This window comes from Stegostoma tigrinum, chromosome 2 (assembly GCF_030684315.1).
Source record: "Stegostoma tigrinum isolate sSteTig4 chromosome 2, sSteTig4.hap1, whole genome shotgun sequence".
Lineage (NCBI taxonomy): Eukaryota > Metazoa > Chordata > Chondrichthyes > Orectolobiformes > Stegostomatidae > Stegostoma > Stegostoma tigrinum.
The window spans coordinates 106,047,280-106,065,078 of NC_081355.1; the positions used below are offsets into that span (position 1 = coordinate 106,047,280).

The 17,799-nt window shown below is 43.4% G+C and overlaps 1 protein-coding gene across 2 annotated transcripts in view; it reads right to left on the reverse strand.

Moving 5' to 3' along the window:
* Positions 1–17,799, reverse strand: part of efhb (EF-hand domain family, member B) — a 70,045-nt gene that overhangs the window by 43,636 nt on the left and 8,610 nt on the right. For both annotated transcript variants that reach the window (XM_059641865.1, XM_059641868.1), the window contains 4 exons: positions 13,649–13,829; positions 8,495–8,605; positions 5,413–5,542; positions 4,553–4,636 (listed from right to left, as the gene is read on the reverse strand). In XM_059641865.1, the coding sequence (XP_059497848.1) occupies positions 4,553–4,636; positions 5,413–5,542; positions 8,495–8,605; positions 13,649–13,829 (506 nt within the window). The remainder of the gene's footprint in view (positions 1–4,552; positions 4,637–5,412; positions 5,543–8,494; positions 8,606–13,648; positions 13,830–17,799) is intronic.

Consider the following 17,799-nt stretch of genomic DNA (forward strand, 5'->3'; position numbering starts at 1 on the left):
CCCAATCAGAGTCTGAATCAAAGTGTGGAGCTGGATGAACACAGCAGGCCAAGCAGCATCCTAAGATGCTGCTTGGCCTGCTGTGTTCATCCAGCTCCACACTTTGTTATCTCGGATTCTCCAGCATCTTTAATTTGTTGGTAGGTTGAGGGTGAGAAGAAATAATCTCTCACTAAAATCTACCAAGTTTCCGTCCTTCATGTTTGCCCATGCAGTTGATATAGTTGTTCAGGTTGGGCTGCTGATGTGGTATCGCCACGTTATCCTCCTTGAGTGTTGTTGATAATACTCTCAGCAATGGTAGTACAATTGAATAATAAGAATAATAATGTGAGGTATGTGGGCTTTCTCCTATTCAAGTTGTTTGTTACCTGATAATTTTCATAAATGTCATTTGTCACATGTCAGTATAAGTTTGAATGTTATCTAGTTTGGAATGGGTTAGTTCATCATTTATCCATTTTTCACTCGCACACATGTGTGGGATCAGCATTTATTGCCCATTCCTAGCTGTTCTTCAGAAAGTAGACTTGAGCTGCTTTACTGAAGTGCTGCAATCTACGTGGCATAGGCACACCCACAACACAAGGATTTTAACCTAATAATACTGAAGGAACAACAAAATATTTCCAAATTAGGATAGAGAGTGGCTTGGAGGGGAACCTGCAGGTGATGGTATTCCCATGTAACTTGCTTTCCTTGTCCTTCTAGATGGTAGAGGTTTGCAAGGTGTTGTCTAAGGAGCCTTGGTGAATTGATGTGGTATGCACATGAGCATGAGGGAAGGACAGAATAAATGTTAAACAGTCAAAGGAGTACCAGTCATTCAGGCTACTTTGTCCTGGATGTACTGAGTTTCTTGAATGTTGTTGGAACTCCACTCATCCAGGCAGGTGAAGAGTATTCCGTCACACTCCTGACTTATGCCTTGTAGATGGTGGACAGGCTTTGAGGAGTCACAAGTTGATTTTGTTGCTGCAGAATTACCAGCCTCTTACACGGTCTTGCAGCCACAGTATCTGAATAGTTGGTCTAGTTCAGTTCTGGTCAATGGTGACCCCTGGGATATTGGAAATGGGGGAATTCAGCCACAATAATGCCATTTAATATTAAATGGCGATGGTTAGATTCCCTCTTGTTGGAAATGGCCATTGCTTGGCACTTAAATGGTAAATAACATTCACACCACACATGATCAAAGCCAAGTTACTGTCCAGGTCTTGCTGCATTTGTACAAAAATTGCACAGCATCTAAGGAGGTGTGAATGGCGTTGAACATTGTACAAACATCTATGAACATCCCACTTCTGACATTATGATGGAGTGAAGGTCGCTGATGGAGCAGCTGAAGATGGTTGGGCCTAGGCCACTACACAGACAAAATCCTGCAGGGATGTGCTGTGTTTCTGAAGGTGGACCTCAAACAACCACAACCATCTTCTTTTGTTAAGAGTGGCTCCAGCCAACAAAAAGTGTTCGCCAATTTCCATTCACTCCAGTTTTGCTGATTTTCCTGGATGTCACACTTGGTCAAATGCTGCCTATTAATTAAAGATAATGTATCCTTATTTCCCCTCTTTAATTCTGCTCTTGTCCATGTTTGGACCAAGGCACTAATGAAGTCAAAAACTGAGCAGCTCTGATGGAACCTAAACTGAGTGTTAGTGAGCAGCTTGTTCCTTTGCACATCCCACCTGATTGCACTATTGATGACAGTGATAATTGAGAGTTGACATAATTGAGACTAAGGGGGTAATGATTAGCTGCATTGCATTTGTCCATTCTTTTATATAAAGGGCATGCTTAGGAAATTTTCCACATTGCCAAATAGATGCAAGTGTTGTAAATATGCTGAAACAGCTTGACTCGGAGTGCAGCACAGATCTTCTGTACAATTGCTGAAATATTGTCAGGGATTACAGCTTTTGCAGAATCAAGTGATTTCAGTCATTTCTTGATATCACTTTGTGTGAACTGAACTGGCTAAATTCTAGTATCTTGCAATGGAACAAGGCAAGATGGATCAAAGGTTGAAGATGAATCGTAGAGCCATGGAGCCCCTATAGTGTGGAAACAGGCTCTTCGGCCCAACAAGACCACACTGACCCTTGGAGCGCCCCACCCAGGCCCATCCCCCTATAACCCACACACCCCAGAACACTTCGGGCAACTTAGCATGGCCAATCCACCTCGCCTGCACATCTTTGGACTATGGAAGGAAATCAGAGCACCTGGAAGTAACCCATGCAGACACGGGGAGAATGTGCAAACTCCACACAGACAGTCGCCCGAGGCTGGAATCGACCCCGGGTCCCTGGCGCTGTGAGGCTGCAGTGCTAACCACTGAGCCACCGTGACACCAAGATGCTTGCCAATATTCCAGCCTCCTCTTTGGCATTGATGTGCTGCGTTTTCTAACATTCAGTTTAACAGTAATGCTTGTGGCTCTTTTCATCATTTTATTGATCATTAATAATCACCATAGTGACTTGGAAATATATCACCTGTCCCTTCTGCATCTGCAAAATCCTGCAACTCCCAATCTAATGGCATTTGTGGTGTACCTATGCAAAAGAACTGCTGCATTTTAAGAAGGTCCTACATCACCAAAGTGGGATGGGCAGTAAATGCTGGCCCAGTGATGCCCTCGTCCTGTGACAGAGTTTTAAAAGTGAAGCTTAGAGGGTAGTTATGAATCTAGTTACATCTATCCTATTTTTTGAAGATGGTACTTACCAGAGTAAATTCTGCATTATCAGGTAGATGATAGTGTCAAAGCAACATCAGAATTGTTTTGTTAAAGGAAGTGGCAGGTCTTTGGCACCACATCTAGAAGGCCCTTCATCTTTGCTGCGTCCAGCTATATTTTGTCTAACGGAATGACTCAGTCTCTTGTACATAATTCTTCATGATGGTAGTTACCTTGACAGCAGGGAAAATTACAGTTGTCCTCCTGCATTTTTGAGTCAGGACATTTATAAACACATTTTTTTACCAGTATGCTGAGCTCCACCATAGTTGCAAATAGAGGTGTTCAAGGAAACTACTATTATTTCCCAAGTTCATTCATTAACATTCACAGCAAAAAATAATAAGGCTATAAAAATTTGTCTAATCTATTTGTTATGTATGTTCTTAGCACTGTCTGTAGCCTGATGGTCCCTTGTACTTTCACTAGATTCATACCTTGTTCTGGATATGTCATCATACACTATATTGTGAGGGTACACAATTTGGCAGCAGTTGGTGGCCCATAATACCTTACAGATCTTTGCTGTTGAGTGATATCTGTTTTTAATCAAAAATGACAGCATTTGCACTATATTACATTATGAAGAGTGCCCTCACACTGGAAATGAGAAGACTTTGATCTAACAATGTGAATATGGATGAAACTGCTTCAGATAAACCTTTGAGGACATGATCAAACAAAGTAACTCATGTTAATTCTCTCACTGACCAATAAATGTAGTCTAGTAGCTTTGTCCTACAAGATTCAGCTGTCGTAGCCAATGATGGTACAACACAGCCATTCTTAGTGTTTCGTAATGAAGCTTGTCATATGAAGTTTGTTTTGTATTTTTTGTTTTGCTTGGAGACTCCTGAAAGTAATCATTAACATTGTGGACGTAGAAAATCATGAGAAACAAGAGAGGGAGAGGACGAAAGGGACAAGTCTGTTCAAATATGAACAGCTATTTGTCAAATTTTCATTTTTTCTCTTTTTCTTATCCCTGGAAGTGCTATCATACGCAACCAATGGCTTTTCCCACCACCAAATCACTCGTGGTAATTCTTGCCTGTTGGCCACTAGCATTAAATCAACCATGTTTCCAATTGTTCAATCCATGTGCGGAGCCCATTAAAGGGAATGCAATAACACCAAAAGGGAGAGAGAGGTGGAAAAGAGGGAGGGGAGTAAATTGAAAGCAGAATGTTCTTATTGTTGAACTTGGTAGTGATTGCTTACAGCCAGGTAGCTTTTCAGGTCATTTCCAAGGGTATTGAGAGACAATTGCATTGGGTGAACTGGAATCACTAGACAGGAGTCACTACATAGAAATGGCAAGCACATTCTTTAAGGGACATTATCTTAACCCAATCGAGTGCCTAATACAATTCCACTTCATCATGGTTATTTTTTAGGCATTTGTCCAAAGGTTTCACTTGAATTAGTCCATTTAAAGTCGAAAACACTAACATAGCGCTTCATGCAATACCCAACTATCACCAACAGATGGAAAATGTAGCTACAAGACAAAGTAACCTAAAGAAAAGTGACACTCCCGGATGTTTTTGGATAGATAGACTAAAGGTTTTGGAAAGATCTTTCTCACACGTATTTCTCATAGGAGATTTCCTCTTAACAATTCTGAGAAGAAAGACAAACAAAAACCTTCCTTTACTATTTTTGATGGAACTTCACCACAACTATTTACTTTTGTGTCATAGGCTGTATTGGGGAGCATTTTTCTGAAATAAACGTAAAGTGCCTGATACAAATATATGAATTATATTGAAATTATGCTTCCAAAACTTAAGTTTGACTTACGGATCAAAGACTTTTCCAACTTGATGTTGCGTTTTTTCTCTAAAGTCCTCAACCCTTTTTGATATGATCTTTGCAGAATTTCGTCTTTATTAAAAAGAAGTAATATTCATAGTGAACATTTTAGTAAGATTCCTTGTTTAAACAAAATATAGGAAGGAGGCATCTCAAGTTAATTAAACTAAGAACACGTAAACACTTTAAAATGGTGGGCAGGAGAAGATTACCTAGTACAAGCCCTACTCCACATTCAACAAAGTAATAGAGGGTCAATATGAATGCCTAATTTGACTCCTGCCCAGTAGGTCAGCAATTTCTGTAGGGACTACCAGTTTCAATGCCCATGCAATACTATTTTCTTAGACTTAAACTGTCTGATGAGATTTTCATGATAAAATGCTTATTAAAGTGGCTGCTGATTGATCTATTGTTTCCTTGAAAGCATAACCAATAGCAAATTGACAAGTTTGCGTAAGGTCAAGGGTCATGTCCAGTGTGTGAACTTTCTGATTAATCTTTGATGCATAAATGAAGATGATATGGCCATATGAAGTATGTTGTTTACTGAACCTAGGTCCAATGAGGTGGGATTTCTATTTGAGGTCAATGGAGATGTGTCAGACAAGTACCAAAAAAAATTCTAAACAGTCGAATCCTTTATTAAACTTAGAAATAGTACCCATTGATGGAAATGTCTAGTTGTGAAACTACTACAGTATGAGAAATCCATACCTACAAGAGTCTGGCAGTAAAGTTATAAAGCAGTCTGATTTTATTGTGATCCGAGATAATGGGAACTGTCTTTCAGTGAACAGAATAGAAACAAGATGGTGCTATTGCTGGTCTTCAGAACAGATACTCACTGTTGTATATCAGGTGACCAGTGTAACGACTTTGCTGTTAATCTTCCATCATTAAAGTAAGGAGTCTCTACTCCAAATACACTGTATTTGCTGTGTCTTGACCAATCATATTTTCTGTCCCTTTGCTCCCCTATGAAAATAGTTCACAAAAACAATATAAATTACGACCATTATTACATGTCTCCTTATAAATTCTTGCATCACCACTAAACAATTGCCGACATTCCGAACAAATCTCTTAATTCCAGTTGTATGGTTTGCTATAGACTGAGAATTTAGAATTAAATAATTGAGGAAATACCTTTGTTGAATGAAAGAAATAGGTATTGCACACAATCACAAAAAAAATGTTATTTTAAAATATTATTAGCAAATGTACAATAGAATAAAACAGCTTTTGACATATATGGCTCAATTTATGTTTGTGTGCCTACACTGACAATTATTTTTGTCCTTTTTTTATATCCTGAATGTAGTTCATCTGTCAGGCTATATGAAATAAACTGGCTACAATCTAAAATGGCTAAGTTAAGGAACATTGAGCAAAAGATGTACATTAAGCAAACCGCAGCACAAAGAAATACATTTGGTTTCTCATTTAGCTATATGTTGCTTAATAATAGATTTGCCTAATGTTTTATTTGCAAATAATGTGAAAACAAATGGCTTGGAGTGGCAAATACTGAACCCCAGAATCTGCATGAAAACAGTGCCATTCTTATAGATGAATAGTGAAATTGCGTTTCTTTATTCATTTAATTTAGACAATGGATTCACTTGTCTGAAGCAGTATTAATAAATTTGCCCAGGTTTTAAAAATTGCAGGCCAGCATACAAATGTGAATTTTTAAGAATCCAGTTAGTATACTGAGCAGCTCCAGCTCAGTTCAACAACTTTCTGAGATGACTGTAGATGAAAACAACTTGCAAGTTTGATAGAGAGGAAAACCGACGAAAAATGCTCCTATTGCAGCTAACCACTTTTTAATGGTCTTATCAGAGTAAATACATTTACAATAAAATCAGTTCCTGTTGTTTAATACTCTATGTATCTGTCCTTAAAAATGTGACTATCCAACAACATACATGGCTCAAAACTATTCCAACTATTCCAAAAACACAAATCAAAAAGTATCTAAATTTATTGCTTAGAAGCAAATAAGAAATGGTGGATAATGTAAAGGGGAAGTAAAATACTCCAGAAATGGGAGGCAATAAAGGAATCAATCATAAACTATCTCACTGTGCATGTTTACTAATGTTATTATATTCACTCTATCAGATATTACTTACCGATTTTATAAGACTGCCTAATATTTTATGTTTATTGATTATCCACTGTAATCTCAAACTCAATTTAATATGTGGTGCTTGTTGCCACAGGCAGAACCAAATGAAGGGAAATCTCTGGAGATTTTCATGGTGCCACCATCCTATTTGTGCTTACAAACAGAATGGTAGCAAGGCCAAAGTAATGACATGTTTAGTCACACCAGCATAACACTTAATTATAACTTAACTGATTTTGAAGTAGACTTCAATGTAAACTGCCAGATCTGATATTAGGAACAGACAAGAGGGTCTTGCACCTATGCTAATTAGGGATCAGTTGAAGTAATTAGAATCTCCAAAATCATATCTATCTCAGTCTCACAGAATATCATCATTGGTTGTTGCTTCTACCCAACAACCATATGTTTAACAAGTTGGTGATAATAAAATGTGAGGCTGGATGAACACAGCAGGCCAAGCAGCATCTCAGGAGCACAAAAGCTGACGTTTCGGGCCTAGACCCTTCATCAGAGGTCTGATGAAGGGTCTAGGCCCGAAACGTCAGCTTTTGTGCTCCTGAGATGCTGCTTGGCCTGCTGTGTTCATCCAGCCTCACATTTTATTATCTTGGAATTCTCCAGCATCTGCAGTTCCCATTATCTCTGATACTACGTTTAACAAGTTGGGTTGCTTTTTAGTGAAATTTAAAATTATCCCACCCTGGAGCAGGGACAGATGGATGGGATATATTTTTCATCACTGCCATATGATGTTTTGAAACTTGAAGAGTTCCATCTTTGTTTCATTTTCTGATATAGTCTCTGTACGCAAGCTGCTTATGCTTCTCAAATACCGTGTAACTTGTTGCCAATTCAAATTTCTCTTCTATGCAAGGTGTTGCTGCAGGCCCCTCTATTTGGCCAGTCAAGATTTCAGCCCATGGTACATTCAGAAAGGCAACCTGCGTACTGGAGATTATGTTAAAGTTAAAGTCTGGCCAATAAAAGAATGAATCTAACCCTAGGTGCTACTGAGCAATCGACATTAAGATCCCTCTCTCATACATCTTCTAAGATTAATTGCTACTGGATTTTAATTGGTGCGGTAGGACGCATGGAATTGAATTTAGTGCAAATGTATATTACTTACAAAAATCATAGACTGGGTTCTAGATTGAAGGAAAGCTTTTCCTGTTTTGAGTCTTGCTTTGAAGTTGGGAAACCTGTAAGAGCAGCTTTCCAGATGTCCTGCAGAATTTAACAGCATGGTTTGTTTAGGTGATGTTCCTGCATGTTGGCAGCCTGATTGACACCTTTTGGGTGGGAGGCCTGCTTCACAAGGTCAAAATCTATGGAAGCAAGTAGGTTGGACAGGGTGAGAAATTATCTGGTGGGTTTGGATTTTAGGTGGGTCAGGATTGCAGGATAAATTTGCTGAGTTAGCTTGTTGGACCTGGAAGAAGCATTCCTGCTCCTACCGGTCCAGAAGCAGTGCCATAGAGACACTTACAAATGGACTGAGTTTCTCTCACCTTCCTTAATTTCCCAAGTATCCTGAGGTCAAGGAAGAATGGCTGCACATGGTCAAAAACACTGACTTAAAATGAAGGCATGAAGCCGCATTATACAATATGAATAACTAACTTGCTTCCCATGAGTAGGATAACCTCTTCCATCCTGTATTCGACACCAAATTGAGTGGAATAGGGGCAGTTTGATTCCTGTACTAGGTGTTTTTTGCATTTTAACCTCTGACACAACCCCAGCCCAGCTGGTTTTGGAAATTACAATTCAATTCTGTGTTTCCTTACCAACATTGTAAGCATTGTGCGTCGTGACATAAAGAGAATGTCCTGCCTGTGATTCTTCATAAACTTGTCTTCGGGTCTTTGGTGGATTTACAAGCTCTCCAGCACTAATATCTGAAATCATATTTTCAATATTGCCTTAAGAAGCCAAATTCTAATTATGTGTTAAATACACAAAATAATCACTGCTCATATTTAACATTCAAATATTTATTAATCTATAGCTGTCAAATTAAGTATCAGTTTTTGCCATTGACAACAGTGTCTGAGTCAAAAGACTGTGAGCTGAAGCTAATTGAACACCAAATTTTCTTACAGTATTTAAGGAGTTTTTTTCTATTATTTCACGGCACATTGGCGTTACTAGTTAGGGAGTAGTTTTTGCCTACCTTTGTTGCAGGTGTTAAGAAGGTGCTGCCTTTTACAATACCTTGCAATGAAATATCACTTTTACTTCTTTAAATAAGTCAAGGGATTTCACAGTCTCACTGGGTTGCAAAAAGGAGAAAGGAATTTGAGAAGAATTTGTGGGAGAGTTGGATGTGAGCTTGGGTCACAAAAACCTTTTAACCAGTTTTTATAATAAATGAAGACTGGTCATGGAGTGGGTGCTCATAGGGACAAAGGGCAATGTTCTTTATTCAAGAGTGAATGATTCCTTTTGCTGTTAATATCATGATTCACACTTAGGCACTTATAATAAATAAGACTTTCAAATAGGAATGAGTGAATAAACAGCCAACAAATTATCCCAAGGCATTCCTGACTTTCTTTCACTGGGTCAAGCAAACCTAAACACCTTTCTTCAAATTTCAATTATGAGAAGGTGAAGGCCTAGTAGTATTATTGCTGTAGACTATAACTCCAGCAACCCACATAATCTTCTGGGGGACCAGGGTTTGAATGCCACAATAGAAGATGGTGAAATTTGAATTCAATAAAAACTAAATCGGGAATGAAGACCATAATTATCAGGAAAAACAATCTGGTTAGTTAAGGTCCTTAGGAAAGGAAATTGCCACCTTTATCCAGTCTGGCCTACATGTAACTCCCGACCTACAGCAATGTGGTTGACACTCAATCGCCTTCTGGCCAACAAGTGTTGGCCTGACCAGCAATGCTCACATTCCATACATTAATTATAATTAAAATAAGACTTTTCTTCAGCGACTCAACATATCTAAACAGTGATAACAAAGTGTGGGGCTGAATGAACACAGCAGGCCAAGCAGCATCTTAGGAGCATAAAAGCTGACGTTTCAGGCCGACACCCTTCAGCAGAAAAGAGGGGATGGGGAGAGGGTTCTGAAATAAATAGGGAGAGAGGGGGAGGCGGACTGAAGATGGATAGAGGAGAAGATAGGTGGAGAAGAGACTATGGGTGGGGATGCAGGGAGGGGATAGGTCAGTCCGGGGAGGACAGACAGGGCAAGGGGGCGGGGTGAGGTTAGTAGGTAGGAAATGGAGGTGCGGCTTGAAGTGGGAGGAGGGGATAGGTGAGAGGAAGAACAGGGTAGGCAGGCAGAGACGAGCTGGGCTGGTTTTGGGATGTAGTGGGGGGAGGGGAGATTTAGAAGCTGGTTAAATCCACATCAATACCATTAGGCTGCAGGGTTGCCAAGTGGAATATGAATTGCTGTTCCTGCAACCTACGGGTGGCATCGTTGTGGCACTGGAGGAGGTCCAGGATGGACATGTCGTCTAAGGAACAGGAGGGGGAGTTGAAATGGTTCGTGACTGGGAGGTGCAGTTGTTTATTGCGAACCGAACGTAGGTGTTCTGCAAAATGGCCTCCAAGCCTCCGCTTGGTTTCCCCAATGTAGAGGAAGCCACACTGGGTACAGCAGATGCAGTATACCACATTGGCGGATGTGTAGGTGAACCTCTGCTTGATATGGAAGGTCATTTTGGGGCCTGGGATGGGGTTGAGGGAGGAGGTGTGGGGGCAGGTGTAGCACTTCCTGTGGTTGCAGGGGAAAGTGCCGGGTGTGGTGGGGTTGGAGGGGAATGTGGAGCAGACAAGGGAGTTGTGGAGAGAGCAGTCTCTCCAGAAGGCAGACAAGGGTGGGGTTGGAAAAATGTCTTTAGTGGTGGGGTAGGATTGTAGGTGGCGGAAGTGTTGGAGGATGATGCGTTGTATCCGGAGGTTGGTGGGGTGGTATGTGAGGACCAAGGGAATTCTCTTTTGGCGGTTATTGCGGGGGCAAGGTGTGAGGGATGAGGTGCGGGAATTGAGGGAGACACAGTTGAGGGCGTTCTCGACCAGTGCAGGGGGTAAGTTGCGGTCCTTGAAGAATGAGGACATCTGGGATGTGCGGGAGTGGAATGCCTCATCCTGGGACCAGATGCGGCGGCGGCGAAGGAATTGGGACTGGGGATGGAATTTTTGCAGGAAGCTGGTTGGGAGCAGAAGTATTCCAGGTAACTGTGGGAGTCGGTGGGCTTAAAATGGACGTCGGTTTGTAGGTGGTTGCCTGAGACGGAGACAGAAAGGTTCCGGAAGGTGAGGGATGTGTTGGAGATGGTCCAGGTGAACTAAAGGTTGGGGTGGAAGTTGTTGGTGAAATGGATGAGCTGTTCGAGCTCCTCTTGGGAGCATGAGGCGGTGCCAATACAGTCATCAATGTAACGGAGGAAGAGGTGGGGTTTGGGGCCTGTGCAGGTGCGAAAGAGGGACTGTTCCACATAACCTACAAAGAGGCAGGCATAGCTTGGGCCCATGCAGGTACCTAGGCCACCCCCATTTGTCTGTAGGAACTGGGAGGAATCAAAAGAGAAGTTGTTGATGGCGAGGACGAGTTCGGCTTGGCAGATGAGGGTGTTGGTGGAGGGGGACTGGTCGGGTCTACGGGACAGGAAGAAGCGGAGGGCCTGTAGGCCATCTGCATGGGGAATGCAGGTGTATAGGGACTGGACGTCCATGGTGAAAATGGCCAGCAAATCTGCTCCCAGGATGAGGCATTTCACTCCCACACATCCCAGATGTCCTTGTTCTTCAAGGACTGCAACTTACCCCCTGCAGTGGTCGAGAACGCCCTCAGCCATGTCTCCCGCATTTCCCGCACCTCATCCCTCACACCCCGCCGCCACAATAACCACCAAAAGAGAATCCCCCTAGTCTTCACATACTGCCCCACCAACCTCTGGATACAACGCATCATCCTCCGACACTTCCGCCATCTACAAACTGACCCCACCACTAAAGGCATTTTTCCATCCCCACCCTTGTCTGCCTTCTGGAGAGGCTGCTCTCTCTGCGACTCCCTTGTCCGCTCCACACTCCCCTCCAACCCCACCACACCTGGCACCTTCCCCTGCAGCCGCAGGAAGTGCTACACCTGCCCCCACACCTCCTCCCTCAACCCCATTCCAGGCCCCAAGATGACCTTCCACATCAAGCAGATGTTCACCTGCACATCTGCCAATGTGGTATACTGCATCCGCTGTACACGGTGTGGCTTCCTCTACATTGGGGAAACCAAGCGGAGGCTTGGAGGCCACTTTGCAGAACACCTACGCTCGGTTCGCAATAAACAACTGCACCTCCCAGTCGCGAACCATTTCAACTCCCCCTCCCATTCCTTAGTCGACATGTCCATCCTGGGCCTCCTCCAGTGCCACATCGATGCCACCCGTAGGTTGCAGGAACAGCAATTCATATTCCACTTGGCAACCCTGCAGCCTAATGGTATTGATGTGGATTTAACCAGCTTCTAAATCTCCCCTCCCCCCACTACATCCCAAAACCAGCCCAACTCGTCCATGTCTGCCTAGCCTGTTCTTCCTCTTCACCTATCCCCTCCTCCCACCTCAAGCCACACCTCCATTTCCTCCCTACTAACCTCATCCCGCCCCCTTGACCTGTCCGTCCTCCCCGGACTGACCTATCCACTCCCTACCTCCCTACCCATAGTCTCCTCTCCACCTATCTTCTCCTCTATCCATCTTCAATCCGCCTCCCCCTCTCTCCCTATTTATTTCAGAACCCTCTCCCTATCCCCTCTTTTCTGCTGAAGAGTCTCGGCCTGAAACGTCAGTTTTTATGCTCTTAAGATGCTGCTTGGCCTGCTGTGTTCATCCAGCCCCACACTTTGTTATCTTGGATTCTCCAACTTATGTAGTTCCCATTATCTCATATCTATAGCGTGAGTTGCTTAGCTAAAGATGCAGGGACATCCAAGTTCAATTACCTGACTAATCAGAATTGTTATTGTTGACCCCAGGGTCCCTCATTTTATGAAGAGGAAACTTAACTATCAGTGTTATTGTCCCTAAATGTTGAGCGATTCATGCCCAGAGTGCAACGAAGACACAATCGCACTGAGCTGCGACATCCCTGCTGGTTCTCTGACAGATAATTGCCGGGACACATGCAAAATTTCCTCTAACTGTTATATCTGCCCAGACTTCTAAGTCGTATGAGTGATAGAGTTAAACAAGAACAGAAGTCATACAGTGAAGGAGATGGAGTGTGCTTGGGCTTTGTTTAACTCCTGCATCATGCCTTTAGCCTGAAGTGTGCACTGGAGACGTGAATGAATAATAATGGGACAAGGGATGAAGTACTAGAGAATAGTAATCACACATTGTGCTCCAACAGAGAGTCAATGAAACCAATCTGAATTCTCTCTCGCCCCCAGTGGCCACTCAAGAGGCTGGTCAGTAAATATAATATTGAATTTAGATAGCATACTCTAACTTTTGCCATCAATTTGAATTTAATACCTGCAGGCTGTGTTGTCCAGGGCTCCAGAAAGCCAGCCGCTGAAGGAAGCAGAAATGCCACATTCCTAGTTCCAGTCTAATAAATCTCCTCTACACCTTCTACATTTTGACATAATGCCTAACAATGGTGTCTAGATTAGGGCACAATAATCCAGCTGGTTCTAACTACTGGTTTGACATAACTTGCTTGCTTTTATACTCTGAACTCTTGTTTGGATAAAATGCTTCCTCATGCCTTTTTAACAGTATCCTCAACTTGTCTGGCCAGTTTAAAAGATTTGTCTGTGTACACACTCTTGCCTAGGTTCCTGAAACCCCTTTAAATATCTACTTTTCACCTAATGCATGCTGAGAGGTTTTAGGAGTTAGATGTAATTTTAAGTTATCAAATCTTTTGTCTGTCTGCTGTTTCTTTATTGCAATTATTCATACCCTTAACTCCTTTTCTGCCAAACGTGGTATTATATATATCCATCCCTTTCGGTAAACCTTTCGATTGATCATGCGATTTTCCCAGTGGAGCTCGCTGATTACTTGGATATGCTGCAGTAATTTTGTCGAAAAATATTTGCTGAACTCGAGTCCTCAGTGGTGGATTTAACAATGATGCAGCCTAAATGTTAAAACGAAACAAAAAGCTATTACAATATACTGAAGTCAAATGAACGATCTCCTTGTCTATTCCCAATACCTAGTCTTGCTGGATGACTACATTCCAATAGGTTTCGCACATCAGGGGTTCCACGGGCAATTCAGTTTGTTTATCAGCACTATTTCTGTGTCCGCAGTAATGAATTTGAGACCATACAAATAACATAGGGTTGAATCTTACAGATTTTTGTTGAAAGGATTCTCAGTGTGAGACCAAGTGGGCTTTCTCACCAAATTGTACTAAATTCGTCACGTTAATTGATGCTCCTACCCCTATGACATGTATCATGTCTGATTTCTGCCCCCTCTCACGATGCACCTTTCCCAGAACAACTCAACACTGACCAGGTATCCCAGAATTGCTCTTCCATTCTCAAACTTGCCTTCACTCCTTTCTCACTCAGCCACATCTATCTCAATCCCTGACACTGCACCAAACTATTAATGAGGTGAAACAACCCAGGAAATTCTGGAGGCCTGGCAACATCAGTGAAGAGAAAACAAAGTTAACCTTTTCAGTGCAATGACTTTTCTTCAGACTCTTCAAAGTTTAAGTCTGCATGGCCTCTGCACTGCTTACTCATTGACTCTGAACACCACCCCACCTATGCCAATAACATCTGTGCCACTCACTTTCATCGCCTATAATACCTGTGCACCTCTCTCTCTCTCTCTCTCTCTCTCATTCCAGGAGGAAAACTGCCCCCTACAGCACAAAATGAGTCAAGACCACAAGTCATGTGCTGCCCAACATTCAGTTTCTCACCCCTTAAGTGGTTCCTGACTCTGACTGCTGTGAGAAGACCCGGACTGGTATCAGAGGCTGCCCTTGATTGCTGTGCATGGATCCCCTTAACTCCTTAGATCCCCCTTGACTTGACTGAGGCTTGCTGGCAACTATGGCAAGTTTCTTGGCTTTGTTGCTGTATTAAAAGGCACATAAAAACAGCAGTAATATGTTGTTGCTTTGGCTGAAGGGGCCAAGTGAGTAAAGGCAAGGCGGGCTTGCTGAGAGCATCCAGGTAGGCTCAGAATAGGTGAGCACCACAAAAAAAACCAAAAGCCCAGAGATGCAGCCTTGGTGCTTGGTGGTGTGCCCTGAGCGCACAATGTCCTTGCTGCAGCACCACAGTGACAGTTGCTCGTACAGCACCAAAGTGCGGAAGCATCCTGTGAGAGGATCAGAAATATGCCCTGAGGGTTTTCGGAGGGTGGCACATCTCAGATGCCAATGCCTTTTGGTATAGGGTGTGTGTTTGTGTAGCCAGTGCCCAGTCATCATGCCCTGAGGTTTGGTGCCCAGTGCCCAACGTGGAAGTCCTTCGGAGCAGGTGGCAAGCTCGATCCATCAAATACCTACAGTGGTTTCTACATCAGGTTTTCCTGATGGTTAGTTTGTTAGGTAAACTTGTAAGATTGCAACCAAACTATTAATGAGGTGAAACAACCCAGGAAATTCTGGAGGCCTGGCAACATCAGTGAAGAGAAAACAAAGTTAACCTTTTCAGTGCAATGACTTTTCTTCAGACTCTTCAAAGTTTATTCAGCATTTTCTGCTTTTGTTTGTTTCAGATCTCCAGCAGCTACAATTCTTTGTTTTATTAATGAGGTGAATTGGGCCAGCAAAAGGTCCGTAATAAGCACATCCCAGATGTCCAAGTTCTTCAAGGACCGCAACTTTCCCCCCACAGTGATCGAGAACGCCATTGACCGCGTCTCCCGTATTTCCCGCAACACATCCCTCACACCCGCCCCACCCCCCGCAACAACCGCCCAAAGAGGATCCCCCTCGTTCTCACACACCACCCCACCAACCTCCGGGTACAACGCATCATCCTCCAACACTTCCGCCATTTACAATCCGACCCCACCACCCAAGACATTTTTCCATCCTCACCCCTGTCTGCTTTCCGGAGAGATCACTCTCTCCGCGACTCCCTTGTTCGCTCCACACTGCCCTCCAACCCCACCACACCCAGGACCTTCCCCTGCAACCGCAGGAAATGCTACACCTGCCCCCACACCTCCTCCCTCACCCCTATCCCAGGCCCCAAGATGACATTCCACATTAAGCAGAGTTTCACCTGCACATCTGCCAATGTGGTATACTGCATCCACTGTACCCGGTGCGGCTTCCTCTACATTGGGGAAACCAAGCGGAGGCTTGGAGACCGCTTTGCAGAACACCTCCGCTCGGTTCGCAACAAACAACTGCACCTCCCATTCGCAAACCATTTCCACTCCCCCTCCCATTCTCTAGATAACATGTCCGTCATGGGCCTCCTGCAGTGCCACAATGATGCCACCTGAAGGTTGCAGGAACAGCAACTCATATTCCGCCTGGGAACCCTGCAGCCTAATGGTATCAATGTGGACTTCACCAGTTTCAAAATCTCCCCTTCCCCTACTGCATCCCTAAACCAGCCCAGTTCGTCCCCTCCCCCCACTGCATCCCAAAACCAGTCCAACCTGTCTCTGCCTCCCTAACCGGTTCTTCCTCTCACCCATCCCTTCCTCCCACCCCAAGCCGCACCCCCATCTACCTAATAACCTCATCCACCTCCTTGACCTGTCCGTCTTCCCTGGACTGACCTATCCCCTCCCTACCTCCCCACCTATACTGTCTCCACCTATCTTCTTTTCTCTCCATCTACGGTCCGCCTCCCCCTCTCTCCCTATTTATTCCAGTTCCCTATCCCCATCCCCCTCTGTGATGAAGGGTCTAGGCCCGAAACGTCAGCTTTTGTGCTCCTGAGATGCTGCTTGGCCTGCTGTGTTCATCCAGCCTCACATTTTATTATCTTGGAATTCTCCAGCATCTGCAGTTCCCATTATCTCTGATCCGTAATAAATGTTAATCACCATTAGTTAGCAAATTGCCACTACCGGATGGAAATCACATTACATAACTTGTGAAAGGCATAAGAGATGGGGATGAGAAGATCTTGATGTTGGCATGTGCCTTTTTGGACTTCTCCCCGAATATGCCACACATCGCTCCATTGCCAATGTCACTCAAACTCCTGTTTGTTTTTACACAATCTAAGTTGATGCCCAGTGTGGTACTGAGGGCGTGCTACATTACCAGAATACTATTCTAAAGCCAACGTCCCAATTTTCTTGTCTTGATGCACAATAAAAATCACATGACACTATTTTGGAAAAACAGGGGAATGTTTCCTGGGTTACTGTCAACAATTTTTCTCAACCAAAACCCAATAACAAACAGATTAATTACCATTTTAGTAACTGCTACTTGCGCTCCATCATTGGTGTAGACTATTATTTTTACCTGCTCATTAATTACTAAAATCTAACAATCAGCTATGAGTCATGCATTTTGAAATAATATTGCAACATTAACGCATTTGATTTGGTCCTCCCATCCAGGTGAATTTTATGGCCTCCTGCACAGGTATTTGAAGGGGGCTTGTAAAATTGAGCACATGGCAGTCTGCTAATTCCCTGTACAACCGACCCTCCTCCATACCCACCCAGAGATCATTTCTAATATCATGGGGTGTTCTATGCACCAGGCATCCCACTCTCCAGAAGGCCTGTAGAAGCCTTACGTAGACAATTATCTACAAATTAAGGGCTTCATTCCACCTCCACCACATTATTTAAATCTGTGAGATAACTTGGGAGGAATGCTGTCGTATGAGGCTGTAATGAGGCGATCAACAAAAGTTCAAGGTGGGGGATGGGACATAAGGAGCAGGCCGATAGCTTTCACTGCAGGGGCTACAGGCAGGCATGAAGAGTCACCTCCTGTAGAGAAATCCCTAGTGTACCTCAAGATGATGCCCCCTCCTTGTGTAACACCCCACCCCTTCCGGTTTCCCTAACCAGATCCACAATCTTTCCTTCACCTCTTATTGGCGTCACCAGTACTGCCCACTCAAAATAGTCAGACTTACCTCAAGTCAAGC